The sequence below is a fragment of the Leiobunum rupestre genome, chromosome 11 (genome assembly GCF_980474605.1).
Source record: "Leiobunum rupestre chromosome 11, qqLeiRupe1.1.hap1, whole genome shotgun sequence".
In the NCBI taxonomy this organism is placed as follows: domain Eukaryota; kingdom Metazoa; phylum Arthropoda; class Arachnida; order Opiliones; family Sclerosomatidae; genus Leiobunum; species Leiobunum rupestre.
In genome coordinates this window covers 48,579,142-48,594,455 of record NC_143394.1, presented here as the reverse complement: position 1 = coordinate 48,594,455, position 15,314 = coordinate 48,579,142, and the positions used below count along the sequence as shown (strand labels likewise).

Genomic DNA, 15,314 nt, shown 5'->3' with positions numbered 1-15,314 from the left:
ACCTGGAAGTACCGGGCGGAGTGGAAGACGTAGTCAGTGGATTACTCATTAGACCTGCTCAACCCGGAGCGTCAGCAACCGCTTCGAACCTGAAACTTTACGAAGTCAGCCTCGCCAAGTACAAAACTGCCGAAAATCACGCTATTGGAATTTTGTTAGGCTCGTTGCCTGACGATATACTTCAGAAGGTTACGCGTTTCACGTCGCCGTCTGAAATTTGGAACGAGCTACATAGGCTGTATGACGTAGCTACGGAGGAGAAAGTCTATGACCTCATGCAACGTTTTGTCGAATACAAACCAGGACCCGATGAAGATGTGGTTACTATCATTTCCACCTTGCGCACATTGTGGTCCGATACAGCCGCGGAACTGGAGCTATCGCGAGTAAATTATAAAGATACGTTCTTAATTTGCAAAATATTAAGCTCACTTCCGAGTTCGTTTTTCTCATTCAAATCCTCTTGGAAACTACTGAGTAAGTCAGATCGAACTATAGATAACTTAACTACGCAAGTTTGCGCTTTACAGATAGACCTAGAGCATTCTTCGCACCGTGAGAGTAGGGAAGAAGCGTTACTTAGTCGTTCGAAATCGGCAAGAGCTTCCGGGAACTCAAGGGAGAAAGAAGATGAACAATAAAGTGGAAAAGAGCGTTACAGGAACTTACGATGCAATTACTGTCGGAAGCAAGGTCATATAGTCCGGTATTGCAGGAAATGAATCAGAGATGGGCGACCCGACAGATCTCATAATCAGGTTTCCGGTAATGGATCGAAGAGCGAAGATGTCTCTCAAACTCAACCGAAGTCGCAATCGTCAAGTATCGCTTACGTTACCACCGTTATGTCAATAGACGAGTTGGCATTCGCAACACCATCTTACGATAATAGATGGTACGTGGACAACTGCGTAACAACGCACATTACGAATGACCGACGGCATTTTACGACTTTCGAAAGTTTCGACACATCTCACAGAGTCACTACGGCGAATGGGCAGTACGCAAATGCTGTTGGGATGGGAACAGTGGTGGTCATATCCACAGTTCGTGAACATACGATACAGCTGGAGCTTAAAGATGTCTGGTTCGTACCGAATTTCCAGAAAAATCTTTTTCGGATATCTCTGACCATGACCACGTTTCCAGAATTACGTTTCAGTCGACGGCCGAAGTATGCACTTTAACCACGGATAAGCAAGTTCATCTCACAGGTACTCACCAAAGAAGAGGAGGACTTTTCAAGTTATCTATCGAAGTAATTAAACCATTATTGTCATCAGAAGCTAACTCAACTGTCAGCGATAATTTATTGCAGTTATTTCATGAGAGAATGGGCCATCAAGATAAACGGCATGTTCGAAAAGTAATTGAACGCGAGTTCAATATGAAGTTGCCTCTTGACAACTCAAACTGCGAAGGTTGCCATTTCGGAAAGAAACATCGAATGCCATTTGGATCTAGGAAACCGTATCGAGCGACAGCACCCGGAGAGGTTATCCACTCGGACTTGTGTGGACCATGAAATGTCTCTCTAGGAGGAAGGCGTTGGTTCGTTTTACTCAAAGATGACTTTTCTCGATTCCGCACAGTTTATTTCGTTAAGCACAAGTCTGTGGCGCCGGCCAAAATCGAACGGTTTCTGAACGAGGCTGAAACTGGAGTCACAAGGTCCAGTTGTTCCGCTGTGATGAAGGTGGGGAATTTTATAACAACAAATTCGCACCATATTTGCCAGACATGGGGTAAAACAAATAATTGGTACCCCATATACGCTACAGCAAAATGGATCAGCTGTGACGAATTATTAAGTCAACTTATTTTAATATTATAAGTTGGTATATGTTATGGGGCTAGGCCAACTTGTTTCCCTCCGAATGTTAGTGGCACCAGCCTGCTGGGAGAATAGACCATTTCGCTAACCCCCATTGTATATATATATTTCAAGAGGGATCTCGAGGGTCAAACGCTTTGTATATTTTTAGTTATTTTGTATTTAAGAGTTCTGGAATGCCCAAAAACTTTCCAACACGTGTTTTATTTTCGAGTGTGGTTTTCCCACGAAATACCAGTGACGCGGTTGCGCCAGGTGGACTGGTGGGTGGCTCGAGGAGCGACCCGAAGAAGGTTATAAATAAGAGTGAAGGACGTATAAAGGAGTAGTTTTTAGCTCTCAGTGCCAAGCTGGCCCGAGCTCCTCGATAAAACCTTGCTTGTGACCAAACCAAGTGCGGGAATTGTGAAACTACCGAATACAACGCGTCGGAATGTTCGCTCACGTTTGCCGCTCGACAGTGGCGGTGCCTCGTTCCACCATGCCGTAAGGACGCTCGGACTCCCGGCCACCGCCATCAGCTCCTTAAGGAGACCAAGACAAAAGCAACCTCATCGATGAGATAAGTACTTTTAAATAATCATCCCACTCGCATCAGCCAAGGCTTCGTGCCGCTAAGTGGCGTTAGATAGGTGCGGTGGGTGGTATTTCGTTTTAGAAGAAATAAGAACTTTTAATTAGACCGTGACCATAGGGTCGGTATGTTCGGTGGCATAACCCCGATTATTTAGCTCCAGTGCACTGGGTGAAGTAGTTGGTTACGTAACCGTAGGTTAAACGTTGTATAGTTTTAGGCCATACCTTACTCGTTCCTTAGTTCATTGTGTTAGGCATACTATTTTATAGTTTGTACGTTAACTTCATTGTTAGTTCATTAAAACATTATTAATTATCTAACCCTTCGAGATCCTTATTGCTTAATTTAATCAGTATTTGTCCAGCGTTCTCCCTTGGGTTGGTAGCCTCTGGGTTCGGTTTAGGGGTAGCCGGGGAAATCGCTACACAGCAGAGCGGGAGAATCGTACCATCGTTGAGTCGGCGAAGTCTATGCTTCATTGGCACAAAAATTTACCGAAACAACTTTGAGCCGAGCTTGTCAATACAGCGGGCTATCTTTTAAATCGAACCGCCAAGTCATCCATCGAAGAAAAATAACCATATGAAGTTTGGTATGGACGTAAGCCAGCAATCAAGCGTTTAAGAGTCATTGGTACGACGGTGTACGTGCACATTCCTTCGCAGAAACGACGAAAAATGGATCGGAAGTCGACGAAATGTATCCTGATCGGTTACGACGAGGACGACTGCTATAGACTTTATGATAAAGCTTATCACCAAGTCATTCGTTCACGAGATGTCTCGTTCCTCGAAGAACCAATTAGGAAATCTGTGGAAGTTCCCGACACTGAAGATCAATCCGAAAATATACCGGGTGATACCGGGTGATGGCGCGGGAAACAACAAATTTATTCAGATTCCAATAAAAATGTCAAGCAGGCTGGAGAAATCTGACGAGAACACGGAAACGGAAGATGAAACTTCCGATATCCAATCGACTGGGTGACAGTTACGAGATCGGTCGACTCTTACTATTCCTGACCGGTATCAAGCTGGATTCTCTTGAACATAAACGAACCGGAGACGTACATGGAGGCCATTGGAAGACATGATTACAAATTATGGCAATCGGCCATGGACAGCGAAATAAATTTTCTTCGTGAAAATGATACCTGGGCGCTAGTATCTTTACCCAAGGGTCGAAAAGCAATTCAATGTAGATGGGTTTATCGTATTAAAACCAACTCGGATGGCTCGATTGATCGCTATAAAGCACGACTAGTAATAAAAGGTCTTCAACAGCGCCAAGGCATCGATAATAAGGAAACATTTGGTCCTGTCACGAAGACCGGAACTATACGCACAGTCATCGCCATGGCCGCGAGTGAAGGCATGTCGATGATGCAATTTGACGTCTCAACCGCGTTCTTGTGTGGCGAACTCAACGAGGAAATCTTCATGAAGCAGCCAGAGTGATACGATGACGTTACTGACCGAGTCTGCAAGCGGAAACGTAGTTTGTACGGATTAAAACAAGCTTCGCGATGCTGAAATCGATGCTTCGGCAGCTTTTTAAAGAATTTGGGATTCAAAACGAGCGAAGCCGACCCGTTTCTATTTGTAAAATGCAGCGGGGTAAAGAAGTTAATTTTGGCTATTCACGTAGACGATGGTTTAGTTGCTGCAACAGACGCTGAAGATGCGAGACATTTCATTACTCAATTAGAACAAGAGTTTAAGATTACAACTAAAACAGCCACGTATTTCTTCGGAATTGAAATCGTCAAAAGGGACAATGGATCAGTCAAAATTTCTGAAACTGGCTATACCAAGAGACTTCATGAACGTTTTGGGATGAACGTCTGTAAACCGGTCTCGACTCCGATTCTTAAAGGTTCAGAAGCAGAGGAAGTACCTACTACGTTCCCCTATCGAGAAGCTGTGGGCGGACCTACGTATCTGATGGTAGGAACTCGACCAGACATAGCGTACGCAGTCAGTGTCGCATCAAGAACCTTAAAAAACCCGATGAATGTAGACGTCATCAAAGTGAAAAGAATTTTGCGTTATTTGTTGGGAACTGTAGACTACGGCATTGTCTACAAACCGAACTATAATATTGGGGTCCTTGAAGGCTTCAGCGATGCCGACTATGCTGGTTGTTTACAAACAGGGAGATCAACTACTGGGGTCGTATGCATGTATGCCGGAGGAGCTATATCTTGGTCCAGTCAACGACAAGGATCAGTAGCAGTTTCTACGACGGAGGCCATTCGTCTAGCACAGAATTGCGAGTATCATCGACGTACTAAGCATATAAGAATTCATCATTTCTTTGTCCGAGAAAAAGTGACTGAAGGAGAATTCGACATTGAATCAAGTTGCAGACATTTTTACGAAACCATTACATAGACCCCGGTTAAATAAACTTTGTTCCGAATTAGGTCTGACTACTTGACTAAGAGTAAGTGTTGGTGTGTTTTACCTTTTTATGTTCGCGTAGTCATTTAAGTTTGTATTTTATTTAAAAAAACCCCCGTCCATTATTTGTTCATTTCGATTCTTATAAATTTTCTTAAATAAATATAATTCTAACCATCCGATAACATATGCTACGCAATCCGATCTAAAATGTAAAATTACTTCGTTTTTACCAAAATAAATAATTTTAGTTCTGTGTGAAAAACCGCAATGTCCAAGCGACTCAATGAATATATAATTGAACTCGAAACAGAATTGTTGGCTATGCCGATAGCTGAAAACGACCAGTCACTCAATACGCCGGCTAATTCACCACATCTTGACGCTGCTCAGCTTGATTCGGAATTCATTACTTATGAGCTGGACATAGTTCTGAAGAAGTTGCAAAGAGGAAAATCAGCTGGAAATGATGGAGTTTATGGGGAAATGCTGATAAATTTGGGCCCAGGTGCCAGAAATGCTTAGCTCTATGTATTCAATGAAATCCGAGCTAACGAATGCGTACCCAATAAATAGTTGGCTAGAATCACGAGTCTCCTTGATCCACAAAGGGAAGGGAAAAAGAGAGGATGATCTGAATTCCTACAGACCAATTGCCGTGACATCAGTTGTTTACAAGTTATATGCAATGCCCTGGAAAGAAAGGGTCAGACCCGGTCAGTGGATATTTAGAGTTAAATGATCTACTCAACGAGGCACGATATGGTTTTCGTTGAGTTCGCAGAATAGCAGACAACATTTTTATTATTTCGCAGATTATCGAGCTATATAGGTCTAAAGATGAAGGGTTTTATACGGCCTTCTTGAATTTACAGATGGCCTATGATAGCGTGCGACATGATAAGTTATGGAAGACACTCCTGAACTTTGGGTTTACTAACAATACTGTCCAGCAGTTTCCAAAACTTTATGCCAACAGCTTCTATTCCTATACGGCACAAGGGATAACAGCTGGCCCAATACTTAGTCATATTGAACTACGACAGGGCTGCCCATTGTCCCCAGTGTTTTTCATCGCCTTTATTAACGGTTGGCCGACACTAAATTGGGAGCAGATATAGAGGTTGATAATTATATGAGCACTGGACCTCAAGAAACCATGTCCATATCGTGTCTGCTATTTTCTGACGACATTTTTCTGCTGGCCAGGTCCGCTACAGATCTGCAACACTTATTGGATCACTGCTCAGATTTTGCAATAGCTCAGGGTCTAAAGTTCAGTGCTGAAAAATCAAAGATTATCATATTTTCAAGAGCGCTTGGAGTGGTCGATACAAACCAACCTACTCAGCAATTTCTACTCCAGAATATGCAAATTGAGGTTGTTGATGAGTATATTTATCTTGGAGTGACCTTCTGCACTAAGGAAAATTACATGGAGGTTCACGAGAAGAACCTGCTGACCAAAGCTACAAGACTAAGCTAGGCAGTGCGAAACATGGCGGGAAACAGCTATAACAGATATACAGTTACTAGAACCCTTTGGAAATCGGTTGCAGTACCTGTTGTAACATAGGCTAATGAAGTGCTCAGTTTATCGAAAGCAACTGTTGCAGGACTAGATACAACGCAAAGAAATGTGGGACGCTCAGCACACTCAGCAGGCCCGTTTTCTGCCAAGGCGGCTATAAAGGGAGAGATGGGGTGGAGTGACATGGTGGATCGTGAAGCTGCGAGTAAACTTAAATATCTTGGCCACCTAATGCTGATGCCCCACTCTATGTTGCCTGGCATACTCTTCAGAGCCCTACGTCAAAGAGGTTTTCAAACTCGATTATTCAAGCGTATTGACCAACTTGACCGCATTTATGGAGGTGGTACCAAACGGAACACCGCAACCAATGAACAACAATGGGGCGCTGTCGTTGCAAAGGAAGTCAGAGATGATCTGGTGGAGTGTAATAAATTCCAAGGTTAGCCTCTCCCTGTATAAGTTAAAACCCAACCCCCAACTGGAATATTGTTACGATGGCTCTTGGGCTAGTGGCCTACTCTTTGATGCCAGGTCTGGAGCTTTACTGACGGGGGAAAGACAGAGTCGTCTCCTGGGTACTTTACCTATGTGCAGGTTATGCAATGCTCCATTTGAAGACCTCTATCATGTTATATTGTATTGTCCTCACATGGAAATAGATGAAGACGTCTTCATGTGGCGTGTAACTAACCAGAAAACAGATTTGGATGACATCCTAGGATTCAGGGGCGACCAAACTGATCTCCCAATGCTCAAACATATATTGACTATTTGGAAGAAAGAGACTGATTATTGATTGGCCAGTATTATTTTAAGTGCTTGTAGCTAGTCGCGTCTCCCTCAGTCTGCCTCTCCTCACTTTTAGGGTTGGTTTTTGTGTTTTTTTTTTAAAGAAAAATTAGTATACTTTTGGGAATTTGGTTTTCTTTTTTTTGCATTATTTTTAGCTATTTACTTTTGTTAATGATTGTGCTCCCGCATTTTCTTGTCGGTGATGCCGCTCCGTTTCGAAGGAGTGTACGTTTGTACAATCAAAAAATGAACCTTTAACCTTTAACCTTTCAATCACATTCACGGAACATCCAGTAATATTGGTAGACCCAATTGGAATAGTAACCTTAGGTGGTTCGCATTTTGATATGGTGGTTAAATAAGGGGTTTTGACAAAACAACGCTAAAAGTGGCTAAAGGTGTTTTCATCTTCGTAGATCGGTGTGATCGTTATCAAGATTGAGTAGTCAAGGGCAATTACTTGGTGAGGTCTTGACTTGGTTTAAGTTACTCTTTCCTACACATTTTTTACTTTTGTTTTTTTGTTGGCGTGGACGGGGTCACTTGTTATGACGATTGATGTGAATTGGATCGACAGCACTTTGGAAATTTTCCTGATTTTCCACATTTTAGACACGCATTATTATATGCCGGCCATTCTTGCCTCCCTTTTGGATGAGGATATCTTCTACCGCACAAAACACAAGTCTGAGATAATAAATTAACCGTTTGGTTCGGAAAGCGATATTTCGCGGAGACTTGGTTTACGGTAAACAGAGGCTTAGAAGAAATCAAGCGTACCTAAACATCTAAAGAAGATGGTTCTAGTAACGTTATGCGCGTAATTTAAAACATTACCGATCTTGTTGATGGGTAATGACAACATGGCTGTAAAGTTACACATTGAGAAGCTGTTTAGTGTTCACTTAGCAAGTCCGTTAGACTAGACGGGAAACACAGTCCTCAGAACCAAAGGCCAAATTATTTGGTTAATTTATATGACTCCTAGATTAACTCATAAGTGGGAGCTAGGGTATACTGCCAAAGTAAGAAATTTGGCTTTTATGAAAGCTATTGTCTCTTTGACACTTTTTCAGGAAGATCTTTATGCTAATTGCTTCTGTAAAACTGTCCAGGTTTTTTCTGACAGCCAAGCAGCCGTTAACGCTCTTAATCAGATAGTATCACTATTAAACTTGTTCTTAGCTGTTTGGATATCCTCTCAGAACTAGGCACCTATAAAAAGGTCCCACTCTAATATTATATCATGGAAATAAGCTTAGTGGATACACTGGCCAAGGAGAGTGCGGAGGCTAGGTCCTATGGCGCTGAACCTGCCAGTTCAATACCCAACGGTCTGGTTCACAGCCATTTGCATGGATTTTTTGATCAGAGACAGGCCAGGAATTAATTCCTGGTCCTTCTAAAAAGAAATAAGGGTCAAGCTGGTAACTGGCCTACGTCTTAACATGCCAGCTTAACACGCATCTACATATGATTGGCATTAGTGGGAGTCCTATGCACAGGGCGTGGGTAAATTCGCGTTGGATAGAATCCTATTGGGTCGAATTACCAATGGAACGAACTAGTAATTTATTAATGATGGCATTAAAAGAATATTTACAAATTATATACAATTAACGAATATTACTAGATTAGTACTGTAGCGACATTACTGCAAGAACTGCAGAAGCTATATGACACACCTTAGTCAAACGACAGGCGGTTTTATATATGATCGAAATCTCTAAAGGAGATAACGGAAAGATAAGATTTCGTTGATAAAAATATCTTCATTGCTCTTTTTCTTCAACACTCGCCCTCAATGAAAATATCACTGGAGTGATGAAGACACCGGTTCTGGCGGTGTTGCAGTATCGGGCCTTGTTCGTTGAAGCTTCAACGGTTCCCAATGACCTTTCTTCCCGTGAGGTAAGTTAACCTTTACGAGACTAGAGCGTGCCTCTTCTTCGGAAGTGCATCGCAGATAAGGAAGACCTTGTCGACTGGTGTGCATGTGCAGCAAGTGTTTTTCCTTGACCTTAGTGTCGATCGATCTCGAAGGACAGGACCTGGGACTTCGGTGGGCGTTTCGACGGGTGTGGTGGCCACGTCTTGGGATACACCTAAGGTTTTCGTGGGCACGTCTCTGGATGTCTTGTCTTTCAGGATGTCAACGGCTCTGGATGGCTTGTCTTGGCTGCTGAACTCTGATATCTGTTCGCCCAGTCTGGTGACATCATCATTAGCAGGGATAGGAGTTTCAAAGGAACATCGCTCGGGATCGGAATTTACATCTCGGGACCGAAGAACTTTGTCTCGCTTGTTCTTTTTCTTCAACAACTTTAAATTCGATATCAAAAGGGACGGTAGTCCCTATGCAAGGTCCGGGTATAGAGTAGAGCACCTACCCGAGCACTTGCTATGTTATCTCGAGTCAGAATGAAGCCGATTTTACCCCCTCGTATCTCAAAAACTATAGGTCGTATCAAAACAAGTGATGTATCGTTTGAAAGGTTACAGGAACGCGCCAAACATATACGAATTATATCGAACAGGGTTGAGGTGACGTTTCGTAGTAATGGGGCAAAGTAAGGCTTACTTTTTCTTCTTCTTCTCCTCGCAGACCGCTCTACAGCAAACACTACTGAACAGTGTCCTTCCAAAGGAGAAGTCTGGTATATTTCTTGAGCTACGGCGACAAATGTACAGTTCAGCGAGTCGGTAACGAAACCATGGAGTAATAAACACATAAGAAGTACTAAACCGGAGCGACTAGCGATTTAAAAAAATTAATGCCAAAGGTTTGTGGGTTGAATCTAGGGGAAAACGTGGCGCTGTGTTCGAAAAAAAAGTCTTAAAGGTTAAATGCCCGCTATGACGGATATACTTGGAAACTATGTATGCAACATATTTATAGGTGGATTGTAGGTAAAAAGGGGCGGTGAGTTCGACAACATTAGTCTTGCGAGGGTCAGGGTGGGGGTTGTCCGCCATAGGGCTTGTCGATAAATAAGTCCAGTTTATGACGTTTATGGCAATATAATTACAGATCTTGCCCTAGGGAAATAGATTAAACATTCGAATGCTATTGATTTATAGGTTGTTTCTAAGTGAAAGAGGTCCAATGTCAGGGTGGGCAGTGTGCCGCCAGCGGGAAGTAAACGATGCCCATGAGTAATAAACACAGTACAAAACGTGTAAAGTTTAATAACAACCGTACAAGCTTATTTATGAATTAAACAGCATAATGACGTCACGTTTTCAAAAAATTAAAGTAAACAATATCTAAACGTACACAATGTTGGCGAAAGAGCTAGGCAGTTCTCAATATTCCAAATAGGTGAAAGTTCACTTTCCAATTTTGTTTATAAATATTATTTCCGCTTTGTTACGTTTGAAGGTATTATAATAACTTCACTTCTATTGTTATAAACAAAAAGGCGTAAAATCCACCCAAAAACCATTCGGTTAAAAATTGCAAGGTCCTTTTAAAAAAAAACGTCACGTCCTATATTACTTTAGGCCATAAAAGTAGTGAAATCAAATAACGGGCAAGATCTGTAATTATATTCCCATAAACGTCATAAACTGGACTTATTTATCGACAAGTGATGTGCTCTGAAGTAATATGCTAGACCTTGCGCGTCCTAAATTTAAATTTACTCTTTTACCTTAAAACCATAAATAAAGCAGACAAATTGTTGACTGCAGTAATTACGTTACTGCAGTCAACAACTTGTCTGCTTTCAGTAATTTGCCAGTTTCAATAGTCGCACCGCCACCTATCGATAATGTACAGAAATGTTCGAGTACCACTAGTACGGACAGTTTCAGTAATTATCTCTCCGAGGGGACTATGTCCCCTAGGAGGGGTTATACAACCACCGTGTCTGTCTATGGGTCTGTCTGTCAGGCCTGCGAACGCATTTCGGTGCAAAGTGTAATCACTGCGTACGCAGTTTCTCGAAGGGTTGGCAAAACCACCGTGTGACGGTGAGCGTTAACGGATTGATTTGCGGTTGGGTTTGGTTGGGCTTTTTTCGTCAAAGCTCACCGGATATTTCGTTATTGTTATGTTGTAGGTCGTGAATGTTGAGTTCGTGCTGTGGCTGTTAAGGGTGTTGAGTTTGTTATGATTGTCGTGGATGTTGAGTTCGTGTAACGACGGTTGTGAGTGTTGAGTTTGTGTTATGATGGTTGTGGATGATGAGTTTGTTGTGTTTTCTCTCCAACTTCTTCTTTATGACTTTGGGACGGACCGAATGCTGAGTGTAATGCTACCTCACAACGTCCAATGGCAGGGTTTCCACCAGTTGTATACGGTATTCATCTTAGTATCTATTTGCGATTTTTTGGCGCCGGCCGCGAATCGAACCCGGGTCTGCCTCGTGCAAGAGATGTACTCTAACCACTCAGCCACCAACACTTGTTACTTTACGGTGTTTTTCTAAAAAACAGCTTTGGCGAATGTCCTTTACAAAGTTATAACGTTAGGTACTATAATTTATTCTACATCATTTTAAATATTTATAATATTAAATCAATCTTATATTTAATTAAATATTTATAAATTATATTAATCTTATATTTAATTAAATATTTATATTTTTATATTAATCTTATATTTAATTAAATATTTATAAATGATATTAATCTTATATTTAATTAAATATTTTAGTATTTTAATGTAAAATTTGATCGTGATCAGGAATTGAACTCGGGTCGCATTGTTACAATGCGGATAGTTCACCGCCGAGCCATTGACTTCCTTAAGAAAAATATTCAAGTAGAGGAACAATTATGATAAGGCGGGTTTTTTACTAAACGGATTAATACAATCACTGTATATATTGTTTATTGAATGATAATTATTCAAAACTCCCGCGGAAACTATATCAAAGTAATAATATAGCGCCACCGTTTGGAGAACTATCAATCAAACCGGGTAAAAAATATATTCTCTTCAATTTTTCGAACTTTATTCAAATCTTGACGGGTCTAAAAAACGCCAAATAAACGTATATAAAGCCGTTGCCGTCAATATAGAAGATTTAGTCTTTCTTAGTTCTTGGTTGTCAGACGAACTACTACAGGACGGGGTCCTGGTGTCGGTCAAAAGTTATGAGGTAACTTTGCGGTTTTAATTAGTATGTTCGGTCTTCGGTCAAGAAAAGAGTTAAATTGTGTTTCGCGTTTGGAACGTGAGTGAATGGACTTAAGTGTATGAACAGTGCGTGTTTAAGACTGAAAGTGTTAAAGTAATTGTGAACTAACTCAAGTCAGCTGTAAGATAAAATTGATTGTTTTTATTTTTTGAATTGGAATAACCTAATTATACCCTTGAAATTATCAACTCAACCTGTGAGGCTAATTAAGTAGATTGGAAGTAATTAGTAGCGAACAGCTCTCAGCTGTTAATTAAGACCAGAGTTTATAGTAAGGTAGTTTGAATTTAGTTAAAATTACTCAGTATAATTTATGATATTTACTTAAGTGTAAGTAGGTTTTGGTTTATTTTTCAATCACGATGAACTAAGACAAATCTAGTCTTAGACACCTGAGTACCAGTTCTGTACAATTACGTAGGAGGGATATATATTGTTGGGTTATTGATGAAAGTTAAATCTAGAACGTTCCATAGACTGTTCTGAATAAAAATAAACATTTATAATTTTGCATAATTCTGGTTGCCATTTTATTTTCTAATCACTCGCCCACAACATTAAAGTTCTGGCAATCCCGAATCAACTAAATTGTCGATATAACGGCGACGGGAAATAATTATCGTAAATTTATCGCGCGGCCTTAGGGAATATTCTTTTAACAAAATTTCGATAAACTATCGTTTAATTAAAATCAGCCCGATTCCGTTAAAATTATAAACCAAAAAGCGAACGGTCATTATAATACCCTCTGTAGATATTTCTTTCATTAAAATTTGTTTTGTATTATATTCAACTGACAAACTTGTACTGTAAAAAGGGTTTAATTCAATTGTGCATTGTTATAGTACGTTGTACTGTTGTAACTACTTAACTTATGATATTCTGAATAAAATAAAATTGGTCGTTTCGTCTCAATTATTTTAATTATAATTAAAATTTTATACCGGGCGGGATAGAACTGGGATAACATTTTTAACAAATAACTCTAAATTGCGGAGATATATCTTTAAGGGTTATCTCAAGAAATTAATACCACTAGGGACAATTCTTCCGAGGAGAGGTATATTTTGGCTTGCCAACTTGTTTTATCGAGTGTTTTTATTTTGTTTCGGTTGGCCAAGGTGGTACTTTGAGCGAGACAAGAATGAAACACGTGCCAACGTTTATTTCACTGCCAAGTTATGTTGACTCTGATTATTGAAACTCGTTTACTATGCTTTTAAGGTAAAGAGTAAATCTAAACAGAGTAGATAATATATTTCGATCTAAACAATATATGCTCCTATAAATAAAATAAACAAGCCGGTCCACGTTAGTAGTAGGAGAGTGTATGTTCAAGCACTAGGGGGAGCAGGGGGAGGCAAGGGGGAGAAGGGGGAGAAGGGGGAGCAGGGGGAGGCAAGGGGAGAAGGGGGAGAAAAGGGGGAGAAAAGGGGTCGATACTTAGAGGACAGAGAACTGAACTACTTTGATATATCAATACTTAGAGGACAGAGAACTGAACTACATTGGTATATCGATACTTAGAGGACAGAGAACTGAACTACTTTGATATATCAATACTTAGAGGACAGAGAACTGAACTACTTTGGTATATCGATACTTAGAGGGTGGAGAATGATGTACAATATGCTTACTATTTAAAAATGCAGGAGTCAAATGTCATATCGAAACATATTTATTCAAAATTCGACGTACTCCATCATGTTTTGAAGCACTATATTGATGAGCCTCAACATCAGCCCCCCGTCTCTTTCCGGAACATTTCCTTCCGCTTCTCGGAGCTCCCAGCGCCTTCGTATCACCAATCTCCATAATCGGTCAACAACACTAGGAATATCATATTGTTAATACACTATAAAGAAATTTCGGGTAGTATTTTGAACAACATACTGTGTGCCTCGCACGTTAGGTTGAGGGTGAGGTGTCTCGTCCGCCTCCATCTGTGCATCAGCATAGGATTGTCCGCTATAGAAAAATAAATTAATACACCCTTCCTAAAGCATAAATATATTTAAGTCCGTACCTGTCGCTTATAATTTCTGATATTTCAGCTATGATAGCTAACAATAGGTTATCGGCACGGTCCCCGGGAACATCTATCATGGGGAAAATCTCCTCCACTATGGAATTTATGATACTATTTTAGAACAAGGATAAAATATGTTAAAACTTTAATACATGTCATAGTATAGATGGCATTAAAAAAAAAAAAAACAAAAACAAAATAAAAACCCAAAAACATACGTTATCCCATTGGCATTATTCCCCGTTACGACAGAAATCATTGCGTTCGGATTTGGTGGAATTTCCTCCAAAAGCGAGGGACTCGGGGCGTAAGGGAGCGTGTCAGCATCAGAACTACGCAGAATTAATTTTACAATAGAGAAAAATGTGGATTTAACCAACACATAAAATATTATACTTACTCATATTCAGGTTGAGAGGACGGCAGCCTAATAGCAAAGTCGATATCGCGACTGTACTCTCCGGAACTCTCTGAATAAGTCCTGGAACGCTTAACCATTTTTAGAAAAGTGTCTTGTCGATTTGTGATTCTTAATTTCAAGCGTGTCTGGTATTTATACCAAGTTTACCCTTTCTATATTATTTCAAGAATCATTCCAATGTACAATTTATCGGCCTTCCCGGTTTGTTTAATAAACAAACTATTTATTTCACCATTATCTCTTATCATTTCTGTTGTTCATACAGTTCAATTATTGAATACGAATTTTGGAAACTTTTGAGTAATTTGTTGAGATTATGGTATCAATGACGAATCGTCATTAGTCACTTATAAAAATTTTGATTGGACGATCTTAAGGTGACGTCAATCTTCATATCTTCCATGCACAAATAACAGCATTTTTAAGTATTTAGATTGCGGAAAGTTTTGACTGATATCATTTTATATCGTCATCCTTAATTAATTTTATTGGATGGCGTTAATCACGTGATAATAGTATCACGATATAAAAGAGAGGACGTATATGGGATATCTATCCATTATCGCTTTGACTTTAGT

At 40.3% G+C, this 15,314-nt stretch overlaps 1 protein-coding gene across 1 annotated transcript; it reads right to left on the bottom strand.

Moving 5' to 3' along the window:
* Positions 1 to 13,885: 13,885 nt before the first annotated feature.
* LOC149923110 (uncharacterized) lies at positions 13,886 to 14,947 on the bottom strand. The gene is made up of 5 exons (XM_090164029.1): positions 14,716 to 14,947; positions 14,534 to 14,647; positions 14,313 to 14,426; positions 14,180 to 14,254; positions 13,886 to 14,116 (listed from the first exon to the last, which is right to left on the bottom strand). Exons 1-5 carry the CDS (start codon positions 14,811 to 14,813, stop codon positions 13,969 to 13,971), a joined length of 549 nt encoding a protein of 182 aa, XP_090020155.1. The 5' UTR covers positions 14,814 to 14,947; the 3' UTR covers positions 13,886 to 13,968.
* Between the last annotated feature and the right edge of the window lie 367 nt (positions 14,948 to 15,314).